This window comes from Tachypleus tridentatus, chromosome 6, assembly GCF_004210375.1.
Source record: "Tachypleus tridentatus isolate NWPU-2018 chromosome 6, ASM421037v1, whole genome shotgun sequence".
Classification (NCBI taxonomy): domain Eukaryota; kingdom Metazoa; phylum Arthropoda; class Merostomata; order Xiphosura; family Limulidae; genus Tachypleus; species Tachypleus tridentatus.
The window spans coordinates 26831146-26856129 of NC_134830.1; the positions used below are offsets into that span (position 1 = coordinate 26831146).

The window sequence follows — 24984 nt, forward strand, 5'->3', positions numbered from 1 at the left end:
TATAACGGAAATAATATGTCAAAAACCGTGTCAAAGGTATATATCCTAATCAAGTTTGAGCAAACGCACATTAGGCTTTCCTCTCTGTTCACGGTGAGGAATCGAACTCTGGATTTTAGCGTTGTAAGTCCATAGATTTATCGTTGTCCAACTTGGCACATAAATTGATCAAATTTGAGAACTTATTATGACATTATAATTATTTTACAATGACTTCTGTCATAAAAATATATATATTATTTGTGTAGGTAATATAAAAACTTCAATTTGGGTTACAATTCTTGTTGCACTTTATCCATGGGTGGCTTAACCGGGAGTTGTTTTTCTCCGCCCCTGTTATTTGATTGACAGATAACAAGTCAGAGGGCGCTGTAAAGGGGCGGGCACTGACACCAGTAGACCCTCCATTTGTGAAACTTATACCCATAAATACTTTTATCCTACTACCCTCAAAGTTATCTAATTGTATGATCAATTTCTTCCACAAAATCCTGTGTAGCAAATTAGAGACTTTTCGTATCAATTCGAAGTGTTGTGCTTCCGTTAAAAATAAACAAAAACTTTTGTCTTAGCTAAAGGTTTAAGAGGAAACGTTCCTTAGATCTTTTCGGTCCAGGCCATGCTGGCTTAAGACCTGAAGTTTCGCTCCCCTACGGCCACAAATCAGGTATCGGTCAATGTCATGAAGGTGAGTAACTGATGTATTTATTGGTGTTAATAAGCATGTACAGGTCATCAGCGATATCTACTTCTCTTTAACTATACAGTCGTTTGAATTGTGAAATTACATCAAAATCATCCGAAACATAAATTGTAAAAATATAATACTAATGTTCCATGATTTTGCAATAAGGTTTAGAAATTATTTTTTGTTGAGCGTCAAAGTTGAGATTAACTGTATTGGAATCTTAAAATTATGGTCATATGTATCGCAAGTGTTGAATAAACGAAGTTATAAGAAAAATAGTTACTTTTCTTCTTAGAGAATTTTGTTGTATGATATCTCAAATTAAGGTTCAATATTTACCACTGTGATACTCATTAAAGTATAATATAGAATGTCCAGTTTGTTGTCTATGCGATACTCATTAAAGTATAATATAGAATGTCCAGATTGTTGTCTATGTGATACTCATTAAAGTATAATATAGAATGTCCAGTTTGTTGTCTATGTGATACTCATTAAAGTATAATATAGAATGTCCAGTTTGTTGTCTATGTGATATTCTCATTAAAGTATAATATAGAATGTCCAGTTTGTTGTCTATGTGATACTCATTAAAGTATAATATAGAATGTCCAGTTTGTTGTCTATGTGATATTCTCATTAAAGTATAATATAGAATGTCCAGATTGTTGTCTATGTGATACTCATTAAAGTATAATATAGAATGTCCAGTTTGTTGTCTATGTGATACTCATTAAAGTATAATATAGAATGTCCAGTTTGTTGTCTATGTGATATTCTCATTAAAGTATAATATAGAATGTCCAGTTTGTTGTCTATGTGATACTCATTAAAGTATAATATAGAATGTCCAGTTTGTTGTCTATGTGATATTCTCATTAAAGTATAATATAGAATGTCCAGATTGTTGTCTATGTGATACTCATTAAAGTATAATATAGAATGTCCAGTTTGTTGTCTATGTGATATTCTCATTAAAGTATAATATAGAATGTCCAGTTTGTTGTCTATGTGATACTCATTAAAGTATAATATAGAATGTCCAGATTGTTGTCTATGTGATACTCATTAAAGTATAATATAGAATGTTCAGGATGTTGTCTATGTGGTACTCATTAAAGTATAATATAGAATGTTCAGGATGTTGTCTATGTGATACTCATTAAAGTATAATATAGAATGTCCAGTTTGTTGTCTATGTGATACTCATTAAAGTATAATATAGAATGTTCAGGATGTTGTCTATGTGATACTCATTAAAGTATAATATGGAATGTCCGGGATGTTTCCTATGCATAAAAGTAAAATCACTGCTTACCCAGCGAACAGGGCTATTAACCCTTGTTTATTCTATGGTGCGGGTCAGAGCGAACCACGATATCCAAATTATATATATGTTTCATAACCCGCAGTTTCTTACAAAACATTCATAACGATGATGGACACTTTAGACATTTATACCCAGATTAACTCGGTAACAGTACAAATAAAACTTTAATCATACAGAAAAGTTTATAATATTGCTTGAAGGGGGGGCTCGCTAAGGCCCATGTTGTATAATATATTAAGAAGACAATTTTTTTTATTTACAAACTCACATTTTTTCTCCATCTACGAAGTAGTCCTGAAAGATGCAGAAAATGTGTTTACAGCAACACATAGATTCTGTCACAAAATGACCTCATAGAAAATGTTTTAAGTTTGCTGTTCGTAATTAAACTGGCTGATATTCGAAACGATAGTAAAGCTAGTTTCACTGATGTACTAATTTCTGTCCAAAATATATCGATTTTAATATGTTAAAAAATCTATTTGAAACACTTGAACTGTAGTAATGGCTGTTTGTTATGAGTGCTGCATATTGTACTATGTTGTGTACGTCATAGAGATGAAATAAACCAAATTTTTTGTGAATGAACGCTACACTTACTCAAATTGAAGAAACATGACAGTTAAAATTAGTTACAGTGTATGAAGACGTCGATGCATTGTCGAAGCACCTATACTTTCATCATTCAAACAAGATTGTGAGACTTTTATTTTCAATCTCCATTGTCGGAGAAAATTAAATTTCATATATTTTGAATTTCTAAATATTTCAAATTTTTGAGATTTATTACAATGTGTTTCATAATATGAAATAGGTTTAAAGATCTATACGTTCTCATCTTCTCATAACCTGCTCTTAATTTGAACGCAATAGAATATAGCAAGTTAAAATAAAAAGTACTTCTTTGGCGTAGTCCAAAATTATTCTGTTTTGGAAATATTTGTAAGTGAGTTATGGTTCGAAATCTGGGGCTACAAAAATGAATTAATAAATACTTTTAATGCCATTCTTCTCGTGGGATTTAGAATGTAAAATAAAGTAGGTTAGACCACTGAAAAAACTGTAATGGTTATAAACTTTATTATTTATAATAATTTAATTAACCCCCACCCAAATTTGGTGATTAGTTTGGAGAAGTTATACTTGTAACGTTGAGGATAATTTATAATTTGGAAATATTTTTGTTTTGATATATATTTTACACTTTCAATCCCACCTTTCATTAGACAAACTTCTTTCATTTTTTGATTCATATTTTAATGTATTTATCACAGAAATTTGGTACTTAAGCCTTTTTTACTAAATAAATTAACAGAACAATTGGACGTTTTCTGTTGCAACACATAATAAATGATTCACCTTATGGCTGTTGTCTAACAATCTTGTGATAAAGTTTCACTTTTCTTCTATTTCTGGCATTCTCATGCATGAAGTATTGAAGTTGAAGTAACATATGTTATTCACATATAAACACATTAGCTACAGTGGCTCTAAAATCTACTAGTATCATTCTAAATCTAACTAGAACTGTTCAGCACGTGTAATGTTTCGTATTAAAGAGCTTGGCATAGGCGGGTGATTAGGGCCCTCGACTCGCAGTCTGAGGGTTTCAGTTTCGAATCACTTTTCTAGTAAATATGCTCACCCTTTCATTACTGAGGGCGTTATAATATTTTCGATAAATTCCACTATTCATTGGTAAAAGAGTAGCCCAATAGTTGGCGGTGAGTGGTGGTGACTAGCTGCCATAGTTTTAGTTCTACACCAGTGGACTTAGCAGATAGCCCAATGTGGCTTTGCTACAATAAAATATACACATACATGCATACACTAGTCTTAAACTGCTAAATTAGCCCTCGTGTAGCCTTGCACGTAATTCAAAACAAACCAAACAAATAGTACTTGATAAAATACATTATTATGCGTAGCATAAAACAAAATAAAAACTATCAAAACCTTACACTCTTTTTATTTAATAACTGCATAAAAAATAAGAGAAACATAAAAAACGTTGGCAGAAATGTATTTGTTACAGAAAGCTTGTTACGTCTCTCGCTAGTACAGCGGTATGTCCATGGATTTAGAACCCTCCACGTAGGGGGTTCGATTCCCTGCTGTGGGCTCAGCAGATAACTCGATGTGGCTTTGTTATAAGAAAAACACGCGCACAGTTTTGTTACGTGGTATCAAGTAAATATTTGGATTCAAATTTATATGGAGAAAGAACCGTTACTCAGCTAAACCACTATTATAACGTTTAAAATTCCTAAAGTAAATACAAATAACATTATATTGCTGTCTACCTACTACAATTTTAGCGACTGGCGTGAAAAGGTGTTGTGAATTCTTGTATGTTACGTGTTTCGGTAACCGCCATGAACAGAGCACAGATAACTCACTTAGTACCATTGTGCTTTACATCAAACAACCAATTATATTCATGGTAATGTTATCAATACTAACTCTGTATTGTTAACATGTTTTTGTGGGAGTGTTTAAACTTTTCAGTTGTTTAAATTCTTTTAAATATTAATCTTACTTCAATGTTACAGTTGACATAAACTGGTCTACTTTGCATGTATTCGTACCTACTGTAAGGATAGTTTTGCAGCTTTAAGTGATTAAATGCTGTTCATCCAACAATAACTTACAATTCTTGAATTATTTGCATTATTCATTATAGGCACTCTTTTCAAATGGTTCGGAACTTTTACTACTAACGCTAGCTTAGATTATTTGTTATTATATAGAAATAAACTGAAGTGTTTACAGCAAAGGATTTGCCTTGTCTTCATAAAATATATTTATATTCCTTGAAATACCAAATAGTAACATCTGTTTATGTAATAATGTGGCTAAGGAAAACGTATGTAATAGGTATCATATGTATTTTATATTTATACTCAGATCATACGGAAAGATGATGCGTTATAACCAACGGCTGTTTTTGAAAATTTTATGCCAGTACTCAGTATACCGACTAGTTGATTACGTGAATACATACTAGTACCTCTAAATAGTCAGTATACCGACTGGTTGATTACGTGAATACATACTAGTACCTCTAAAAGCTGTTTTATAACTTAAAAAGTGAACATAATCAAAATGTGTAATATAGTGTTGTAGTTCACGTTTATGTAAATAAGTTGTTAGAAAACCTTTCTATTCTCGTACCTAGTACCGCCTATAAAATCGCTTGCCAATCTCGTGTGCTGGCTGAAAGATTCTTCTCAGCGGTGTCACACTGTTTTACAATATTTTCACCAAACGTTGTCAGTTTAGTTACGTATAAAGCACATTGAAATAGAACCTGCCAGTAAAACTGAGCCTATAAGCTGTGTATTTGCAAAAATTGACAACAGTCTACTTTGTTGGGTCCCCTACTATATATCCAAATGATTACAACATTGTCCATGAAGGTCCAAACAACTTCAGAATAATGATTCTTTATTTCACCAGACTTTATGCCTTTATCAACGTTGGAGGCTACGAAACCGATATTAGATGATACTAAGCGAAGTAAATACAAAACAACAATAGAATTGAACGATGCACGTTGAAGTGTACTAAGAGTATAGGGTGAACGGGTTAGAATCGCAGGAGGTAAAATAAATAAATAATTAAATAATTTTATAAATAAATATAACCTATATGAAAGTTAATATACAGACGACACACTTGATTTCTCGAAATAGGACAAGCCTTAAAAGCCAAAATGCATTTATCTACACCTAATAGGTCGATTGCTGTCCACCTACTACAATTTTAGCGACTGGCGTGAAAAGGGGTTGTGAATTCTTGTATGTGTGGTTAGCACTGGTATAATAATCCTAAAATAAAGATGTAGTGTGGGATTATCTAGCTTAGAGCTAACTTCACAGCATTTATCATAAAAGTTTAAAATATCGATTGAATTTTAAACTTAACTCGTTTTTTAATTAAGCTAGTTTCTGTTGTATCATTAACGTTTTAAATAAAAAGAAAACAAAAACTCTTTCATCAACGGAGATCTTGTAATAAAACATCAACAACTACTCTTCCAGTTTCGTTGTCTGCACATTTTATTTTATATGGTACATAGACTAACAATAATATTAGGTTATACTTTTATTGCTAACCAACATAACATAAATCCAATTGTTGGAACGTAGTTTTACCAAAACGCACTAGTTTTTCTATGTATTAGAAGTTGTTCATCTAACAATTCATTTCATGAATGATCTTTATTTTAATTGGCTCACAATGAAATTTACCGACAGTGGATAGCCTTGACTGCACTTTTCTGCCTCTTTGTTGGTCAAAGTTGTTTTAAAAAACATTAAAAAACAGTTGGTTATGAAATGTGAGGTTAGGGTATACTATGGGATGGGGTTAGCAGTATTTATCCGGTCATTTCTGAAGGGATATACGCTAATAACTGATAATTATAGTATTATAAAGACCAGGCATTATATACGCTAATGGTTGGCTTGGTTTGTTTTCAATTTCACGCAAAGCTACTCGAGGGCTATCTGCGCTAGCCGTCCCTAATTTAGCAGTGTAAGACTAGAGGGAAGGCAGCTAGTCATTATCACCCACCGCCAGCTTTTAGGCTACTCTTTTACCAACCAATAGTGGGATTGACCGTCACATTATAACGCCTCCACAGCTGAAAGGGCAAGCATGTTTGGTGTGACGGAGATTCGAACCTGCGACCCTCAGATTACGAGTCGAGTGCCTTAATCACCTGGCATGCCGGGCCGTACGCTAATGAAAGAGCATTTGGACTGAATCAAAAGACATCTTTTAAATTTTCTGTCAAGAAATTATAAAATCGTTTATAACATATATCACATCTGACAAACATCACTTTAAGAAGAAAATAAGAGACATTTGATAATATTTTATTGTTGAATTTTCTATAGTCTTAAGCCTTAAATATTTGCTCTTGTTTAGATAAAAGAATAAATGGATATAGCATCATCTGCTGAGTTAACTTAACACTAATATTAAGATAACTACAATTTTAAATATCATAATATCTTTGAAGCACATCTGAACACCTTCACACCTGCTGTGTGAAAGATATGTTGATGAAAGTCGCCTTCTTTATTCTTTTAAATACTAATTTCATCTTAGATAATTTTGTAAACTCGGTGTAAACGCTGTTGTATTACTTTTTATTGTACGTTTAAACATCTTAGTCCTTTTTGAAATACTGAAATATTTACAGTACTATGTTGTTAGTTTGTTTTACAGCGTATATTTTGAAATTGCTGACAAGAATAAACTCGTAGTTTCTACACAAGGTTTTATCGGTTGTACGTAATAAAACTTTAGTTTATTATATTTACAACGTTTCACAGGGTTTACCTGACAACATCAGGTGAGATACCTAATGATGCCAGGTAAACCCCGATGCCAGAGTAAAACTTGTATGGATTTGAAAAAAAACAAACAAAAAAGAATAAAAACATGGTTCTTTCTAATAGTTAGAATTCGTAGTATTTTGTATATCTCTATAGAAAACAACACATTCACATATGTACTTTGTATTTGCCAGTGGTAGGATAATATCTAGCGTTTAAACGCAAAAGGTCTAGAAGATAAGACAGTTTTAAAAGATACGTCTTCCATATTCCAGGTATTTAAATTCTCTGACGTATATAAGTAACATAATTATTTCGATATATATATATATATCTTATATGTCAAGGGCAGTGCTATGCAATTTAAGAAATGGCAGTCAGAAACAGTTGAAGATGATGCGTGACGTTTCGTACAATAAAAATTTTTAATGTGGTCTTATTCTAGGAAATACAAACTAAGTAAAAAATCAAACTTGTCGAAGGCATAACACAACGTATGATATTAAGATTAACAATGGATCTAATTCTATAAAATATAAAATAAATGAGAAATGGCACACTTACTAACAGCATAGGAAATGTAAGATATACTTATCACTAGTGTCCGATTATAAGATAAGAAGACTAAATATGAAACATTCACCTGGCAAAGGTGTGGATATTAGTATACTTGAAACACACACACACACACTAGATCTCTCAGGCTAATTGTCCACTGAGTGACATAACGTTTTACAAATACCTTACTGACAACAGAACTTACGAGTTTACAAAAGCCATTAGCTTATGGCCTTAAACTAAATTTAGAAAGGTTGGTTACTTAAGGCAAAGAACATTGCAAGTACAGAAGTCGCTACTATCGACTGTAAGAACATAAGTGTTAATTAGATATAAAGATAACAATTAAAAGCGTGATATAAAGAAATTAGGACTTTTCTAGAAATACTAATATCTTTTATATATATATATCATCGTAAATAATAACCCGCTGAAAACCAAATATGATGTGACTGTTGGTAAATCGTCATGATGTCTGTTAATGGAAAATTTCAATTTTTTTTTTAAGAGCTGAAGATAACTTAATTTAAAGTCGTGAACAAAATTTGGCTATAATGTTACCATGTGAAATGCTAAACAACGAAAAAAAATATGTTTGAAAGAATAACTGATGATCTAAGTTGTTTGCGTATCTTACAAGTTATGGTAAATAGTGTATTATTTTATCATATTTTGGGAAATTCTGATCGAATTGAAATTTGTTTTGAGTAACACAGTTAAACCATTCTTCAAATCGTTTCTGTTTCGTCGCTAGAAAAAAGGTTTTTTAGAAGCCCTGGATAAACTAATTATTTTGCCTCTGAGACAGTAATAATTCATTTAGTGAAAAGGCATTAAATGATACAGTAAAAATGTCTAAATTTCGCGCAACACTACACAGATGTTATCTGTGCGTGATTATCCCTAATTGTGAACTGATATATACATATATATAGTGAATATCATCCACTGTCAGTTTTTATATCACGTTTATCTAATCGACTGTGGGACGTGACCTTTACTCTTATAGTGAACCCACTATTCCAAATGTAGAGCTAGCTTCTGGGGCAGAGAGTCCAAAATCAGAATGGATTCAGAAACCGGGCATACTAACCATTAGACTACTTCGCAAACTAGTTTTAAGCTTTAGAGATAATTCAATATTCAATATAAAACAGTGTTTTATCTTTCCGTTTCTGTAATTAACATGCATGCTAAACAGAATGGTAACATAATCTATATAGCATGCTTAAAAACAAATTATAAACAATATTCATCGTCATCTTTAATAGTGTAATAGTCTTCAACACTGTACTGTTGTGTTATAAACGTTTGTACAGCAAACATTTATGTTTACGGAAATGAATCTTTCTTGTTGTTTACGGGAAAATCAAACAAGCCTGGTTCTGTTTTTTTTTTTTTTTTTTGCTCTTGTCGCGGCACATTGACGAGAGTATTAATTCTCTAAAACCAAGAGTACTGCAGTGACAAATGTTGAATCTAAGGATAGAAACTAAAACTGATTTTCCAAAGCTCAGTAAGATAAGTTTATTACAACTAATGCTTGAAACATAGCCTTTTAGCTTCCGAAAACGTTTAAATGTTTGGTTGTTTGTTTTGAATTTCGCACAAAGCTACTCGAGGGCTATCTGTGCTAGCCGTCCCTAATTTAGCAGTGTTAGACTAGAGGGATGGCAGCTAGTCATCACCACCCACCGCCAACTCTTGGGCTACTCTTTTGCCAACGAATAGTGGGATTGACCGTCACATTATAACGCCCCCACGGCTGAAAGGGCGAGCATGTTTGGCGCGACCGGGGTGCGAATCCGCGACCCTCAGAATACGAGTCGCACGCCTTAACAAGCTTGGCCATTCCGGACCTAAAACATATAAATGAAATTAAGTTGATACCGTGCATAGGAAGAAGACAGTAATTGGGGCTAATGAGCTGTTATTTAGTGAAAAAAATATTTAGATTAAAAACGTATAAAGAACAAATAGATTCTTCAATCAAATGACGTACATTTGCAATTCATTAAAATTATTGATCAGAATCAATAAAATATAGTGAGAAAGACATTCTGTATCTGTCTAGAAATACATTTGAATGTCATAGTAAAGATAATAAGAAGTAGGTAGGATTTACAGTGTTAACTAAGAAGATTATTTAAAAAATAACATCTACCAATAGTCTGAGCGCTTTTGGAAAGTTAACTTTTCTTTATCAAGATTAAACAACAAAGATTTCAACTTCTTATACTAATAACAACAAAACATCTAAATCTAATAGATCTAGTCAAAAACAACAACAACAACATACACACTACAATGTAGTGTTTCTTATTGCGAATAAACAAAATACATGTCTTTTAAATTCATCATCAGCGAATACACAAATGGCTTTCATGTTAGAGTCTTGCTTAAAGTATTAACGACGTAGAAATGGTTTGAGATTCTGTGCACGAGTTATAGCATTTTTTAAATTATTAGTTTTGTTAGCAAGATTGGCGGCAGAACTATGTTTGGTTCCAGTATTAGAAGGACGACTATTTCTAACAGTAAATTATTTTCGTCCTACCACTCACTTTCTTAAAAAAGCTTAATTTATTTTTCACCTACACAAATTTTTCTGGAAAATTGAGACTTCGTGAATTCCTATAAAACTGCCCTTCTAATCAGAAACGAAGAAACTTCTGTAGTGAAGCGCAAAGAGAAGCCTATTTGAGGTTATTAGTTGAGTAAGATATTATACAGTTATTGAAATCCTCCAAAATTATTTACAATAATCTTAACCATAAAGAAACAAATGTCCCTTAAGTCCTTGAAAATAGCAGTACCATTGTCATAAAAACTTGTTAACAAAAGCGTGGAAATTTTTATCCTTAATAAAAAATACCACTTCCATCAGGCTAACTGACAAATGAGTGACACAACGTTTTACCGATAACTGAACTAACGAGTTTACAACGATCACTAATGAAAAGTAAACATCTGCTTCGGTACAAACAAACTGACAAAAAACACCTTTGAATGCTTAACACCCAAAAGATCTGGTATGGCCAGGTGGTTAAGTTCCTCGACTCATGATCCGAGGGTCACGGGTTCGAATCCCCGTCACACCAAAAATGCTCGTCCTTTCAGCCGTGGGAGCGTTATATTGTGATAGCCAATCCCACTATACGTTGCTAAAAGAGTGACCTAAGAATTCGTGGTGGGTGGTGATGCCTAGCTGCCTTCCCTCTAGTCTTACACTGCTAAATTAGGGACGGCTAGCACAGATAGCCCTCGAGTAGCTTTGCGCGAAATTAAAAAACAAACAAGTCCGTAGACATATCGCCGTGCCACTGGAGAGCGGCGGTATCTACATTAGTGTGGTTAGGGCGCTCGACTCGCAATTTATTGGAATTTTCGATTGGTACCCAAGATACTTGTCCTTTTAGCTTAAGGACGTGTAGTGTTACGGTCGATCCCACTATTAGTTGGTGAAAAGTATCCCACAAACTGGCAGTGGGTGTTGCCGGCCATTTTCCTTCTCTGCTGTCGGCACTTCATAATTAGGAACAGTGGCAATTAGTTTAGTTGTTTGTAATAAAGAAACAAATATATCAATACTTGTATTAGCAATTTACTTGACAACATCTGTTGTGATATGAACTGTATTGAGTTGTTCAAGTGCAATTTCTCATCAATTTTATTTATATCACACCTCATCAGAATTAGATTAGGGGGTTTTGTTTGTTTGTTTGGTTTCAGGTATTCGCACATATAACATTTATATTACATTATGTTTTCGCTTGAGCTACACAATGGCCCAGCAGCAAACTGGTGTATTATAACACTAAAATCTAGGGTCACAGTATTCTGTAATGACCACAGTATTGAAATTGTATACACATTGATGAGAAAACGTTTGTCCCCTCTGAAGATAGTAGTAGTTCTTCGTATTCACAACGCTAAAATCAACCTCTTAAAAGCTCAAATAAAACATACAAACAAGAGATTTTTTGTGTGTGAAGAGGTCTTTGCCAAACGTTGCTATAGAAATAAAATATTTATTGTGTTTCAGGAAACAACGTATAACATCTTGTTATTATGCTTAGGAAGGTAAACAAAACACATTAAAATGTTATAATCAGTGATGTCGAGAAAACCCACTTGTAGAGAAAAATATATATTAAAATGTTATGAGTGGTGAGTTAGGGCGGAGTTTGTCTTCCCTCTTGACAATCCTTATGGTTCTAATTAATCATGGTCGAGACCATATCTCAAGCCTTCGCCACTGAAATCTGACCTCTGTACTGCCCCCTGGTTTCGGAGACGAAGACTGATTAGTTTAAGCAGCGACAACAGTAACGACGACCAAAGAAAATGTGGCATAGTACGACAGAGGATGCAACATTTACGATTGATTAGGGAAGTGAATGTTAAAAAACAACAACACATATTTCGTAAATATATATGGAGATACGGTTACAATATAAAAGTGTATTTCCAGCTATTACTTGAAGTACTTTGTAACTGGCTTAATCTTTGATGATCATGGCTTAACAAAAATATTACTTTAGCACTTCCACTGAGTTCTAATATTCATGAATTACCGTTATAAATACAAGGGACGTTCCACCGCTATACACTTGTATAGCACTAGTATGCGCTACTAATAATTAACAGTAAATATGGCATGTTTTGTTCATTCGTAACGTGTTAACATTTTTTTATTTTATAGGACTTCACTCATCCTGCTCCTTTTCCTGGCCTCATTTTACCAATTGCTTAAATCTTTTAGGGGTATATATATATATATCTATCGATTTTTTATTAATTTTCATGGGCGAACTGTTGACGTTTTATTAGATCATTTGGTGTAACAGTATCAGAGTCTAGCGAACTTACTATGATATGTTTGGTGATGTTCATCATAAATTGAATTTTACCAATTATTATGTGTTTATATTAAAAAAGCAATTTCAACTTGTACACTAGTCCATCTTCCCTTCAAATAATCTATAGAAGTGATAATAATGTGGAGGTGGTCGAACCAGATTATATCAAAGATAAATTTAAAATATTTATTTTATCTTCCTATTATCAGACTCGGAGTGATCTAATTGTTAGCATTCCAAGCGGCGGATCATAAAGTCCAAGGATCGACACATGATTTTGCTTAGCACACTTTCATTTGTTAGCGGCTTAAAAAAGTGACCATAATCCCAATGGCCCGGCATGGTCAGGTGGGTTAAGGCGTTCGACTCGAAATCAGAGGATTTCGGGTTCGAATCCCGGTCGCATCAAACATGCTTGCCCTTTCAGCCGTGGGACGTTATAATGTGCGGTCAATCCCACTATTCGTTTGTAAAAGAGTAGCCCACGAACTGGCGATGGATGGTGATGACTAGCTGCCTTTTCTCTTGTCTTACACTGCAAAATTAGGGACGGCTAGCGCAGATAGACCTCGAGTAGTGTTGCGCGAAATTCAAAACAAGCAAACAAACATAATCTAATCATGAGGTTCAAAAAACGGGACAATGCTCTTGTTGCGGTGGATGCTGTTAACAACCTTCCATTTTGTGAGTATAATAGTTTAAAATTAAACACATTTATAACTGAGCACTAGGGTATCTGACTTGGCTGTTTAGACCACGTGTTAGCGCACAGTGTGAATTTCGTAGCTTTTCAACAAAAGTTTTGTAGTTTACAGGATTTTACTCGACCTAGTATGTATGTGACAAATACTTCACTTGGTTGAATAATCGAATTCAACTGTTGTATGCATGATTATATCCAGGCAAGCTTAATAAACCCACATCATAGTAAACGTCTCGCTTGTTTGTTTGTTTTGAATTTCGCGGAAAGCTACACAAGGGTTATTTGAGCTCTCCGTCCCTATTTTAGCAGTATAAGACTAGAGGGATGACAGCTAGTCATCACCACCCATAACCAACTCTTGGGATACTCTTTTACCAATGAATAGCGGGACTGATCGTCACTTAAAACGCCCCCATGGCTGAAAAGATGAACATGTTTGGTGCGACGGGGATTCGAACCTGCTACCCTCAGATTACGAGTCGCACGCCATAACACGCTTGGCAATGCCGGGCCATAATTCATATAATTACAACTATAATAACTATAACTGTAATATATATAATTACAACTATAATAACTATAACTGTAATACATATAATTACAACTATAATAACTATAACTGTAATACATATAATTACAACTATAATAACTATAGCTATAATTCATATAATTACAACTATAATAACTATAGCTATAATTCATATAATTATAACTATAATAACTATAGCTATAATTCATATAATTACAACTATAATAACTATAGCTATAATTCATATACTAACAACTATAATAACTATAGCTATAATTCATATAATTATAACTATAATAACTATAGCTATAATTCATATAATTATAACTATAATAACTATAGCTATAATTCATATAATTATAACTATAATTCATATAATTATAAGTATAATAACTGTAACTATAATTCATATCAGACTCTTTAAAGTTTACTGTGACTATTATTTTCATATTCCACTGTGCTTATATATTCTAACGTATAAGGGTGTATAATATATTTGTATTTCAATCCTCTCATGGCGCGACCCGGCATGGCCAGGTGGCTAACGCGCTCAACTCGTAATCCAAGCGTCGGGGGTTCACATTCTCGTCGCATTAAACATACTCTCCCTTTCAGCCGTGGGGGCGTTAGAATATGACGGTCAATTCCATTATTCCTTGGTAAAAGAGTAGCCGAAGAGTTGGCGGTGGGTGGTGATGACTATCTGCCTTACACTGCTAAGTTAGGGACGGTTAACGCAGATAGCCCTCTTGTAGCTTTGCGCGAAATTCAAAATAAACTGAACCAAACTCTCGTGGTGTAATATGCAATAAAAGGCCGATTGCTTCAGAAGATTCTCCATTCTCTTGTTACTATGTCTTCCCACCCTTTGGACGCTTGCTTTTTAATAATTCATCTACTTATTTATTGTCAATTTCCAAAAATGTCGTCAAAACTGAGGTCATGTTTCCCCATTTAACGATGTCTTGTAATGAAAAACTTTAACCATTCTTCGATTGCATTTTTATAACATGTTCATCATAATAGCTGTAATTTGGCCAAAATATTGTCCTTGCTTCTGTTCGCATTTTGTAGTGAAGACTGTTACCGTTTTCTTCCTCCTTCTCGACTTGACAGAAAACTTGTGAACTTATAATGCTAAAAATCGGGTTTCGATACCAGCAATGGGCACAGAGTAGAAACCTGCATTGTGTAGCTTTAAGCTTAAACATAAACAGGATCAAATGTTTATCTCAGTTTGGCTATATATAGGCCGGCTCTGGCAGAACTGTTTGTATGTCCACCCTTTTACGATGTCACGATATACTGAACCTCTTTAGCTAAAATTTCAACCGTTCGTCGCTTGAGTTTTGTGACACGTGTATTTTTGTGCCTGTCATTTGGAGGCAAAAACTGTCCACGTCTGATTTTAAATATAGCACTTAAGAGATAGTATTGGGCCGAATTTTTACTTTAGTCTTAAAATTTTCAGAACATATCTTTGGTTACATCTATACTGTAGATAATTTTTATACCTGAAGTACGCAATACCGTTTCAAGCTTTTTTTCAGGCCCCCACAGTGGCCTGTCTGAGGACTTACAACGCTAGATAGTTCATTGTGCAGCTTTGTACTAAACTACAAACAAAAATAATTTTCCAATTTTATAACATACTTTTCCTTTCAAATAGAAATTGCTAATTTATAAACTGTCATATCGTTTTGACTCTAAGTTACCGAGAAGTATGAGCAATGCAACTTTAAAAGATAATAGTGCATAGGTTGAAGTAAATATATATAGAGTGTAATGTTTTGTAATGGCGTAAGAGAGAGGTATCCGTTAGTGGACCGTCCATCACGCCCAGCAGATAGGGGGCTGCAGACAAGTTAGTACTCATGCACGACCAAGCGACATCTGCCCAAAAGAAAAAGTTCCACAACACTGTATAAACTGTGAACAGTCACAACCATTGTAAATTTATGTACTTCCATACATTAGGACCACTCCGAAGTTTCAGTTCAAACCGTAACCGCACCCCATGTTCATGGCCTGTCCTCTTGCCATTTACTATATGTGGCACTGCTTGTGTTTGATGACGAAGAAGCTATTGTCTGGTGGACCACTCTTACCACCTTCACCTGGACAAGCCTGTTGCAGTCGCAGCCGCAGCCGGGTCCCGCCGCGAAGCTTCATCAATCAGCTCGCTCCTTTCACAGCGTCTGTCACTTTGACCTTGTCTATATAAATTACTGCCTAAAAGACTGAAAGCGACTATTTTACCAGTCTTTAGTCATGTCAGATGTCTACAAACGGAAAACGTCGCGAGAGAGATGCAGAGAGGTCTTGGAAGGATATGTAAAAATAGTTCGCTTCTGTTTTCACAACAGGGTACACAAACAACACTTTCTGTGGTCAACAGGGACAAGGTTTATTTTCACAATGAGTACTTTATCTCTTGGCATTTGATATTAATGTTTACACGTACTTAAACAAAGTTCGTAGAAAAAGTTGAGCATTTCTTTCATATAAATAATTATAAAGTACCCTAGAAATCTATGTTCCAGTTATTAATAGGTTTTATAGGAGGAGTCGAACACGATATAATGAAGCGGACTAAGCCCGAGTTTTGGTTTTGTTTTTTAGCTGGAGAGATCAGTAGATCAAATATGAGGCTAAAATGATATTATTTGCTATTGCACTTAAAACTGTGCAAGATAATTGTGGATAAAAAGGCTATTTTAACATACAATATCCCATCACATCAAACATGCTCACCCTTTCAGCCTGGGGGGCATTATAATTTGCGGTCAATCCTATTAATCGTTGGTAAAAGAGTAGCCCAAGAGTTGACGGTGGGTGATTGCCTTTCCTCTAGTCTTATACTGCTAAATTATGAAAGACCAGAGCGGATAGTCTTCGTGTAGTTTTGCGCAAAATTCAAAATTCAATCATATCGTTTTGACTCTAACAGGGATAACCATCTAAGTTACTGAGAAGTATGGGCAATGCAACTTTAAAAGATAATAGTGCATAGGTTGAAGTAAAATTACAGAGTGTAATATTTTGTAATGGCCTGAGAGAGAGTTATCCGTTAGTGGACTTGTGCGACCGTCCATCACGCCCAGCAGATAGGGGACTGCAGACGAGTTAGTACTCATGCACGACCAAGCGACATCTGCCCAAAAGAAAAAGTTCCACTACACTGTATATGGAGAACGAGGGCTTTCCATAGTTTGTGAGAAGTTTTCAGATCACAAACAATCATGTTTATTCTAAGACACAATATGGAAGGTATTTTGATGTATTTTTAGTATTACTAATCATAATATTTTAGTTTTGAATACTAGTATTAATACTATGAATTAGAGAGAATAGAATCAAGAGTATGAGAAATTGATAAAGAAATGTATTCATTCCTTAAGGTGATTTTGACTGTATTAAATTTTGTATTTTCTTAAATTAAATCCTGACATTGTATAGTGGAAGAGTGTATAAATTAGCTGGTTATATTACTTTTGTGGACGCTCTGTAATGTATAACTAGTCATATTTTGAAACATGCTCTGTTCTATGAAGAAAAATATATATTTATACAAGTATTAATTTCAATTCTGTAACTATAGTTAGTTAGATGTTTTGAATATTGTGTTTTAGTCTCCAATTTAAACTGTTTTCAATTATTATACCATTACATCAAAGAGACTGTGACGTCTAGTAATAGAATTAATCTTTTATCATATGCCTAGAAGTTGCACTAAATGAAGGACTTGGAAGATGTCAAACCAAATAAGAAATAACTGAATATTTGTTCCTGTGACAAAAAGAATAGGAGGAAAAAATATTTCTAAACTATTAATTATTAATTACTATGTGAAGACTGACTCTTAATTGTATATTATCTTATTATATTGAAGACTGACTCTTAATTGTATATTATCTTATTATGTTGAAGACTGACTCTTAATTGTATATTATCTTATTATGTATTCTTGTTATATTCTTCAAACTGTTTTTTTAGGCACGTTCAAATCATTGTATTGAAGTCATAACGAACTTAATCTGCTAATTTATGCTAATTTAATATTTGCTTTTCTCATTTACACAATGCTTTTCCAGGATTAAGTCAAATTCGATGGAAAGTTAACTTCGTGATCAGACAACTTAATCTGATACAGTAATTGCTTAACAAATTATGCATACTTTAGATTGAGGTTTCTAATTCTGTGAATGTTGTTTACTACCTATACTTTTCTTTTAGTATAGGTATCTCTTTAGATACATGGTAACCGATAGGTGTCAAAGTCATCACCACCCACCGCCAACTCTTGGGCTACTCTTTTACCAACGAAAAGTGGGATTGACTGTAACATTATAACGCCCCCACGGCTGGGAAGGAGAGCATGCTTGGCGCGATTCGGCCGCGAACCCGCGACCCTCAGATTACGAAGCGCACGCCTTAACGCGCTAGGCCATGCCAGGCCTGTCTTAAAACGCAAGCAAACGTGTTTGTTAGCACAATTTGCGGACACTTTGTATATTCACACATAAAAGTTTGTTTGTGTTGAACATTTATAAAATAGTGCACAATGAATATCTGCGTTTCGTGTCCCCATTTTTGAAGTGATAAACTAGAGTGAACAGGGTTAATCAAAAATGAGCCATCGTCACATCTTGGAACACGCGTGAAGCGTGATTTCGCGAAAAAGATACTCGAGCCTTTGACTTTCAGATTCATTGTCCGACACATATAAACAAAAAATTCAGCATTGCAAGAGTCGATTTTGCAATTTCTGTAATTTTATATAATACAAATACTCGAATATTTACCTTCGTTACACGAGTGTTAGTGTCTTATAAAAAAGCAGACTTCTAAACACACGAAACGATCAATCAATCTTCGACAATTTTGGACACTTGAATAGGAAAAAAATATTAGTATATTTTATTTGATATCTATACATATTTTATTAATTTTCATAAGAATGGCAACAGATGGTTCAAATGATATAACATAGTATCTCACACATAACCGTACTTAATTTTTACATTCTTTCATGTATAGATGACATGTTTTAATATTTTTGAATAACCTAATTGTTTTTGGGGAATAAATCATTTCTAACAAAACCAAAATTTGGCAAACCAATATTTCTATATTGAGAAAATATGTTTTTAGATTTCACTGCAAAGAACATTATGATTTATAGTAAGCGGGTGTGTTTTATTATAGCAAAGCCAAATCGGGCAATCTGCTGAGTCCACCGAAGGGAATCGTACCTCTGATTTTAGTGTTGTAAATCCGTAAACTTACCGCTGTACCAGTAGGGGACTATTATAGTAATCTCTATTAACAAAGCTGTAAGGAATACAAAAGTGTAAATTACCGTAGAATGGTCAGAATACGCTCAACTTGCTTAGATATTACGCTATACGTTTCCTATTCGTAGAGATAAAAGTTTGGTGAATATTAGGATAACTTATTTCATGTAATTTTGCTTGTGACGGAAAATGTATTTTCATTAAAAAGCTATTCATAATACAAGAACTTTTAGTTAAGAGAATATCATTCGATAAATGATTAATTTTTAACAGGTAGCTGTGCTTGTAACACTTAAAACATTTTTGTATACGTAGCAAAACTTGATAGAAGTAGTGAATTCTTATTGTTATTAATAATAATATTAAACTCATTGAACTAATATTGAATAAGTGAAACATTTTCTGTTTTATATATGTAAAAACGACTGGTATGGATAGAGAAAGCACTATGTAGAGGAGCGAACAACGTTTCGACCTTCTTCGGTCATCGTCAGGTTCACAAAGAAAGAAGAGAGTAACTGACCGATAGCTCACCACATGACTGAAGGCGGTTGTGTAATTGAGTGTAGAGATGTAGAGGACGTACTTAGATATTGGATATATTTATTAATATATGTATAAAGGTGTTCTTTTTATTGGTTTATTTTGGACTTGCTACACTCAATTGCACAACCGCCTTCAAACATGAGGCCAGCTATTGATCAGGTACCTCTTTCTTTCTTTGTGAACCTGACGATGACCGAAGAAGGTCGAAACGTTGTTCGTTCCTCTACATATCGCTTTCTCCACTCATACCAGCCATTTTTACATGTATAATTTTCTCTACAAGTGGGTTTTCTTGTCATCACGGATTATTTTCTGTTTTATGTTTTCTTAAAATAGTAAGTGATACAGTTTTCTTTAGATACAAACTAAGTGTGTTTAACAGAAGGAACTATTTTACATAAGTAAAACATGTTTCAAGAAGAGACAAAAAATTCATACATAAATCCTCCAGTAAAGTTACGAAGTTATAACGCTAAGATTCGAGTTTCGATTACTCGCGATCGCATTGCACAAGTAGTTCAGTTTTACATTAAGACAATAACAACATCATTGTGCACGAAATGATTTTGCTACAGGGAATCATATTTGATAGACGAGAAAAATAGCGTTTAGACAGAGAATACAAACACAGTTATTTTTAAGGCAATCTTTGGAAAGCGAAACACGCTTGTTTCAGACCATTTTATGTATGTTTTTAAAAATAGTTGATATTTGATAGTTGTGAATTGTTTTTTATATAACATAATATATGTTAATTGAAAATTATCACAGAAAAGGCATTACGTAATTAATATATGCAAATGGTTTAAAAACAAAACATTTGATACATAAACAATGTATTTTTATGTGATAAAGGTTTGCAGAAAAATTGCTTGCTTGGTCTGAATTTCGTGCAAAGCTACACGAAAGTTATCTGCGCTAGCCATCCCTAATTTAGCAGAGTAAGACTAGAGTGAAGACTACTCTTATACCAACAAATAGTGGGATTGACTGTAACGTTATAACGCCCTCACGGCTGAAAGGGCGTGCATGTTTGGTGTAATGAGGATTCAAACCAGATGAAAAAAAATACCGTATCGTATGCATTACAAAGAATAATTAAAAATCTGCTGATGTCAGAACAATGATTTATGTCATTGTTGTTGAACAATGCTAAATCGCTAAATATATTCATGTCTTCATAAATCAGGTATCTTTTACTACGTCACGTAATCTGAGCTGCAAATCATTGGTTACTTAGCCTCCATTCAAGAATGAACATTTAACTAAGGTGGCTTTATGTCTTTCATAGTTCATGATATTTGGCATTATGGCCACCACCAACAGCAAGTCCTGCCACCGAAACTTAATGTTTAAAATCTAGAGATTTGATACGTTTTTGAGGTATCATAAACGACTAGTTATTTCCAGGATATCTCTGATGTTTTCAGTTACTCTGTCTATATGTTACGCATCTTTTAAGGGTAACAATACATACTTGATGAAATTCAAATCAGATGAACATACAGGGGACTACATTCAACTAATCCCCTCCCCTCACTTTCTAGAAATGGTATCGATCAGATTATCAAAGCTAGCGTATGTGAAAGTGTGGGGGAGCATATCATCTACTTGGCTGAAGTCAGGGTTAGTACGTCAGCATGTGACGACACAAACGTTGGTCGGGTGTGTTCCTATTATGCGTAGTATTAATGTTACTATTCTATTTCGTTACGAGATCAGGAAAAATGAAATTACAGGTACACGAGAAGTTCATATTAAATATATATATATATAAATAGATATGTACTTGAAACTTGAATAAAGTTTATTCTCTTTTCACTGAGTTGTGGGTTTTACAGTCGCATAAGTCTCTTGGGTGACTTGTTAAGTTGTTGGGTTTCGAAATCTCAGAATAGAAAAATTAATGTTTTTTCACTTGATACTAAATAAAATTTTGCATGTCGCAGATTCTTTACAAGTGAAAATATCGTAAAATGTTTTATTTAAGTTTATGCTTTAAAACGCTCTTGGTGCTGAAAGAACAAAGATGTCCTGTGCCAAGGCTCAAGCACGAGACCTCAGAAGTGCAAAGGATGTACTCCGAACTTTCCAAGTATTACTTCTTTTCTTGACATCCATTTCTCATTACACTAAAAAAGTAGTACAACACTCAAAACGGTGTTTTGGGAGTCGTTGAATATGTTAATTATATAATATACGAAGATGAAAGTCAATAATAAATATTGCGATACTTGAACTGTCCAGTGGCGAGAATGTGAGTAGTTATCCGGGTTGCGCGCTATGGGCCTATGGGTTAAGCAATGATACGGCTCTAGCTCTATACACTACTCAACTTCAGCTTTAGGCGCGTCATAAATGTGACAGTTAATTTTTAAGAGTAGCTGTCTTTCCTCTGGTCAGTGTCTCTATATTTGGGTTAGCTGTGCTTAGACCTTAGAATTCTCTGATCTGATCGTTTAGCAGTTGTATCGCATAATGTCTCGTTAACGTTAAAAATCTCATTAAAAACCACCCTTTATTTAAGAGGTGGTCTCGTTCTGGTGGTTGAACTTACAAAGTAAAAAGACAATATTTAAAAACCGACAAGTTAAAAAATACTTGGAAAACGAGACTTGAATCTCAGGCTATAAATATAACTTTTGAAACGAATTTTATTTTGTTCATGTGTTTTTCTCAAAGAAGTGCTATAAACTGACAAAACCACTAGATAAAACTAATTTATATAATGCTTGACGTCATAAGATTAAGTTGATATGTTTGTCTATGCTTAGATCAAAGTAATTTCTCTTACCATTCAAAACGTTTTCATAAAATATTATTGAAATAATATTACTGGAATATTGTAAATAGATTTGTTTTATTAGCGTTTTGAAAGGTTGTCAGTGCATTATTTTATTGTGTTTATTAAAACTTTACCAAACTAACATATATAAAAACGATACAAAATTCATTTATGTGAACGTTATTCTAAAATAGTATCATAAGTGTTTAAAGATGGCCCGGCATGGCCAGGTGGGTTAAGGCGTTCAACTCGTAATCTGAGGTTCGCAGGTTCGAATTCCTGTGGCACCAAACATGCTCGCCCTCCCATCCGTGGGGGCGTTATAATGTGACAGTCAATCTCACTATTCGTTGGCAAAAGAGTAGCCCAAGAGTTGGCGGTGGGTGGTGATGACTAGCTGCCTTTCCTCTGGTCTTACACTGCTAAATTAGGGACGGCTAGCGCAGATAGCCCTCGTGTAGCTCTGCGCGAAATTCAAAAACAAACAAACAAACAAATGCTTAAAGTAAGTGTTTCTCAGTCTGACTTAAAGACGATAATAAAACCTTTTTACACATAAGTTTATATGCTAGAATCATTACGTTTGTTAAAACAACAAGAAAGGGAGTGTAATTTTGAATACGAACCCGCTTTATGCATTCGCGAGACAATCAAGTTACAGACACTTGAGAGTTAAGATGTAGACGTCTCTAATTTAAAGCTACTAACTCTCCTAGTGGTACAACAGAATACCTGCGGACTTAAAATGCTAGAAATTGGGTTTCGATACCAGTGGTAGGCAAAGCACAGATAGCTCATCGTGTAGCTTTGTGCCTAACTTAAAACAAACCAGAAGGAAGGTAACAAGTCAACAGAACCCACCACCAGAAGGTACTTGCCCGATTAGTTAAATGTAATTACAATGATTGACTGTTCTTTTATAACACGCCAACAGTTCAACGGCATCACTTCTCGAACCGTGGATCAGCAGCTCAACTAACCATTAGGATACAACTGTACCAGCTTCAATAAAAAAATAGTAGATAATTTGGTTTAGTTAGTTGAGCCTGCAATCAATAGCATGGTCAGAAACTTAAGAAATTCCGTGGATGGTTTCTATAAGTAAAAGAATCAAAGCGATGAAGTAAAACCACCAGTGACGTTTTTAAGCTATCTGAAAGGAATATTTGTGATCGACTCTGATGTCTTTGGATTTTTTTTACTATTATATGATTTTATTCTTGGATCAAATATCTTGGAATTAATAATCTGAACTGATGAAAAATACTCACCAGCACAAGTTTTATAAAACTAGTTGAACGTTAGGACAGATTACAAAGAATGGCTTATATATAAAAAAAAACATTGTGAGAAAAGGATATGATTCTAAAGGCAGTGCAAGTTTCACGACGTAACACACGTAAGCTTAACTTCTTCTAACAATCGTCACATTAGTATAGGTTCTATTATTGCATACTCGATGTATTCTAATAGTGTATTCTAAACGTACCAGAAGACAAAATGTCATTATATAGCATCAAAACAATTAAACCGTATTCATCTAAAGATACGTGATGTGACTGCCAACTAGGTTGGACCTACGTGGTAGTAGTAACATGTATTTCCAAAGAATCTGAAAGAGATGCAGATGATCCATTGTTGGTTCACTGTTTTTATTGTTATCTACATTTTTTTAGTATTGTTACACAACACTGCCTAATTGTCATTATTCACAGGTCTCGCCAAAACATTATTTGTGCTTTGACTGAATAAAAAAAAATGCAACCATGTTATAAAGAAAAGAGTGGTTATTTATCGAAATACTCAGAATGTTAGGGATAGCTGGAATAGTTTTATAAAAAGCCGACTCTACACGTCTGGAATGAGAGAGATATCTTTATCTAATTAACATAATCATTTGTGTAAACGTACTAAACATACAAACTCATATTTTTGTTTGTTTTGAAGTGCGGATTAAACAAATACTAGTACATCGCAAAGATTATCTCACTCGCAAAAGTGATATATTTAAATACAGAGTTGATAATATCTATTTACATATTAATAAAGTGGATTGTCACCGCAATGGGAGTCTTACTGGCACAAATGGCATATTTAGTTCTATGTACTTGGGTTACTACTAATTCCCAACCATTCGAGAGGCACAATATCGACATGTAAACATGATTGTTTGGTAAGAACTACTGGTCTCCGCTCTCTCAGAGGTAGAATGTTCTTATATCAAGGCTGTTGAACGACGTATGGTAAAAAACACAATATTTCGAACAATGAAAGTTTTCACTGTTTAACATAGAAACAGGAGTATTCAAACAATAATGCGTAAAGGGCAACTCAGAAA

At 34.0% G+C, this 24984-nt stretch overlaps 1 protein-coding gene across 1 annotated transcript in view; it reads left to right on the forward strand.

Moving 5' to 3' along the window:
• The first annotated feature begins 261 nt into the window (after nucleotides 1-261).
• Nucleotides 262-24984, forward strand: part of Awh (LIM/homeobox protein arrowhead) — a 53714-nt gene continuing 28991 nt past the window's right edge. The window contains exon 1 of the mRNA XM_076503805.1: nucleotides 262-688. Coding sequence (XP_076359920.1) covers nucleotides 683-688 — 6 coding nt within the window. The 5' untranslated portion in view covers nucleotides 262-682. The remainder of the gene's footprint in view (nucleotides 689-24984) is intronic.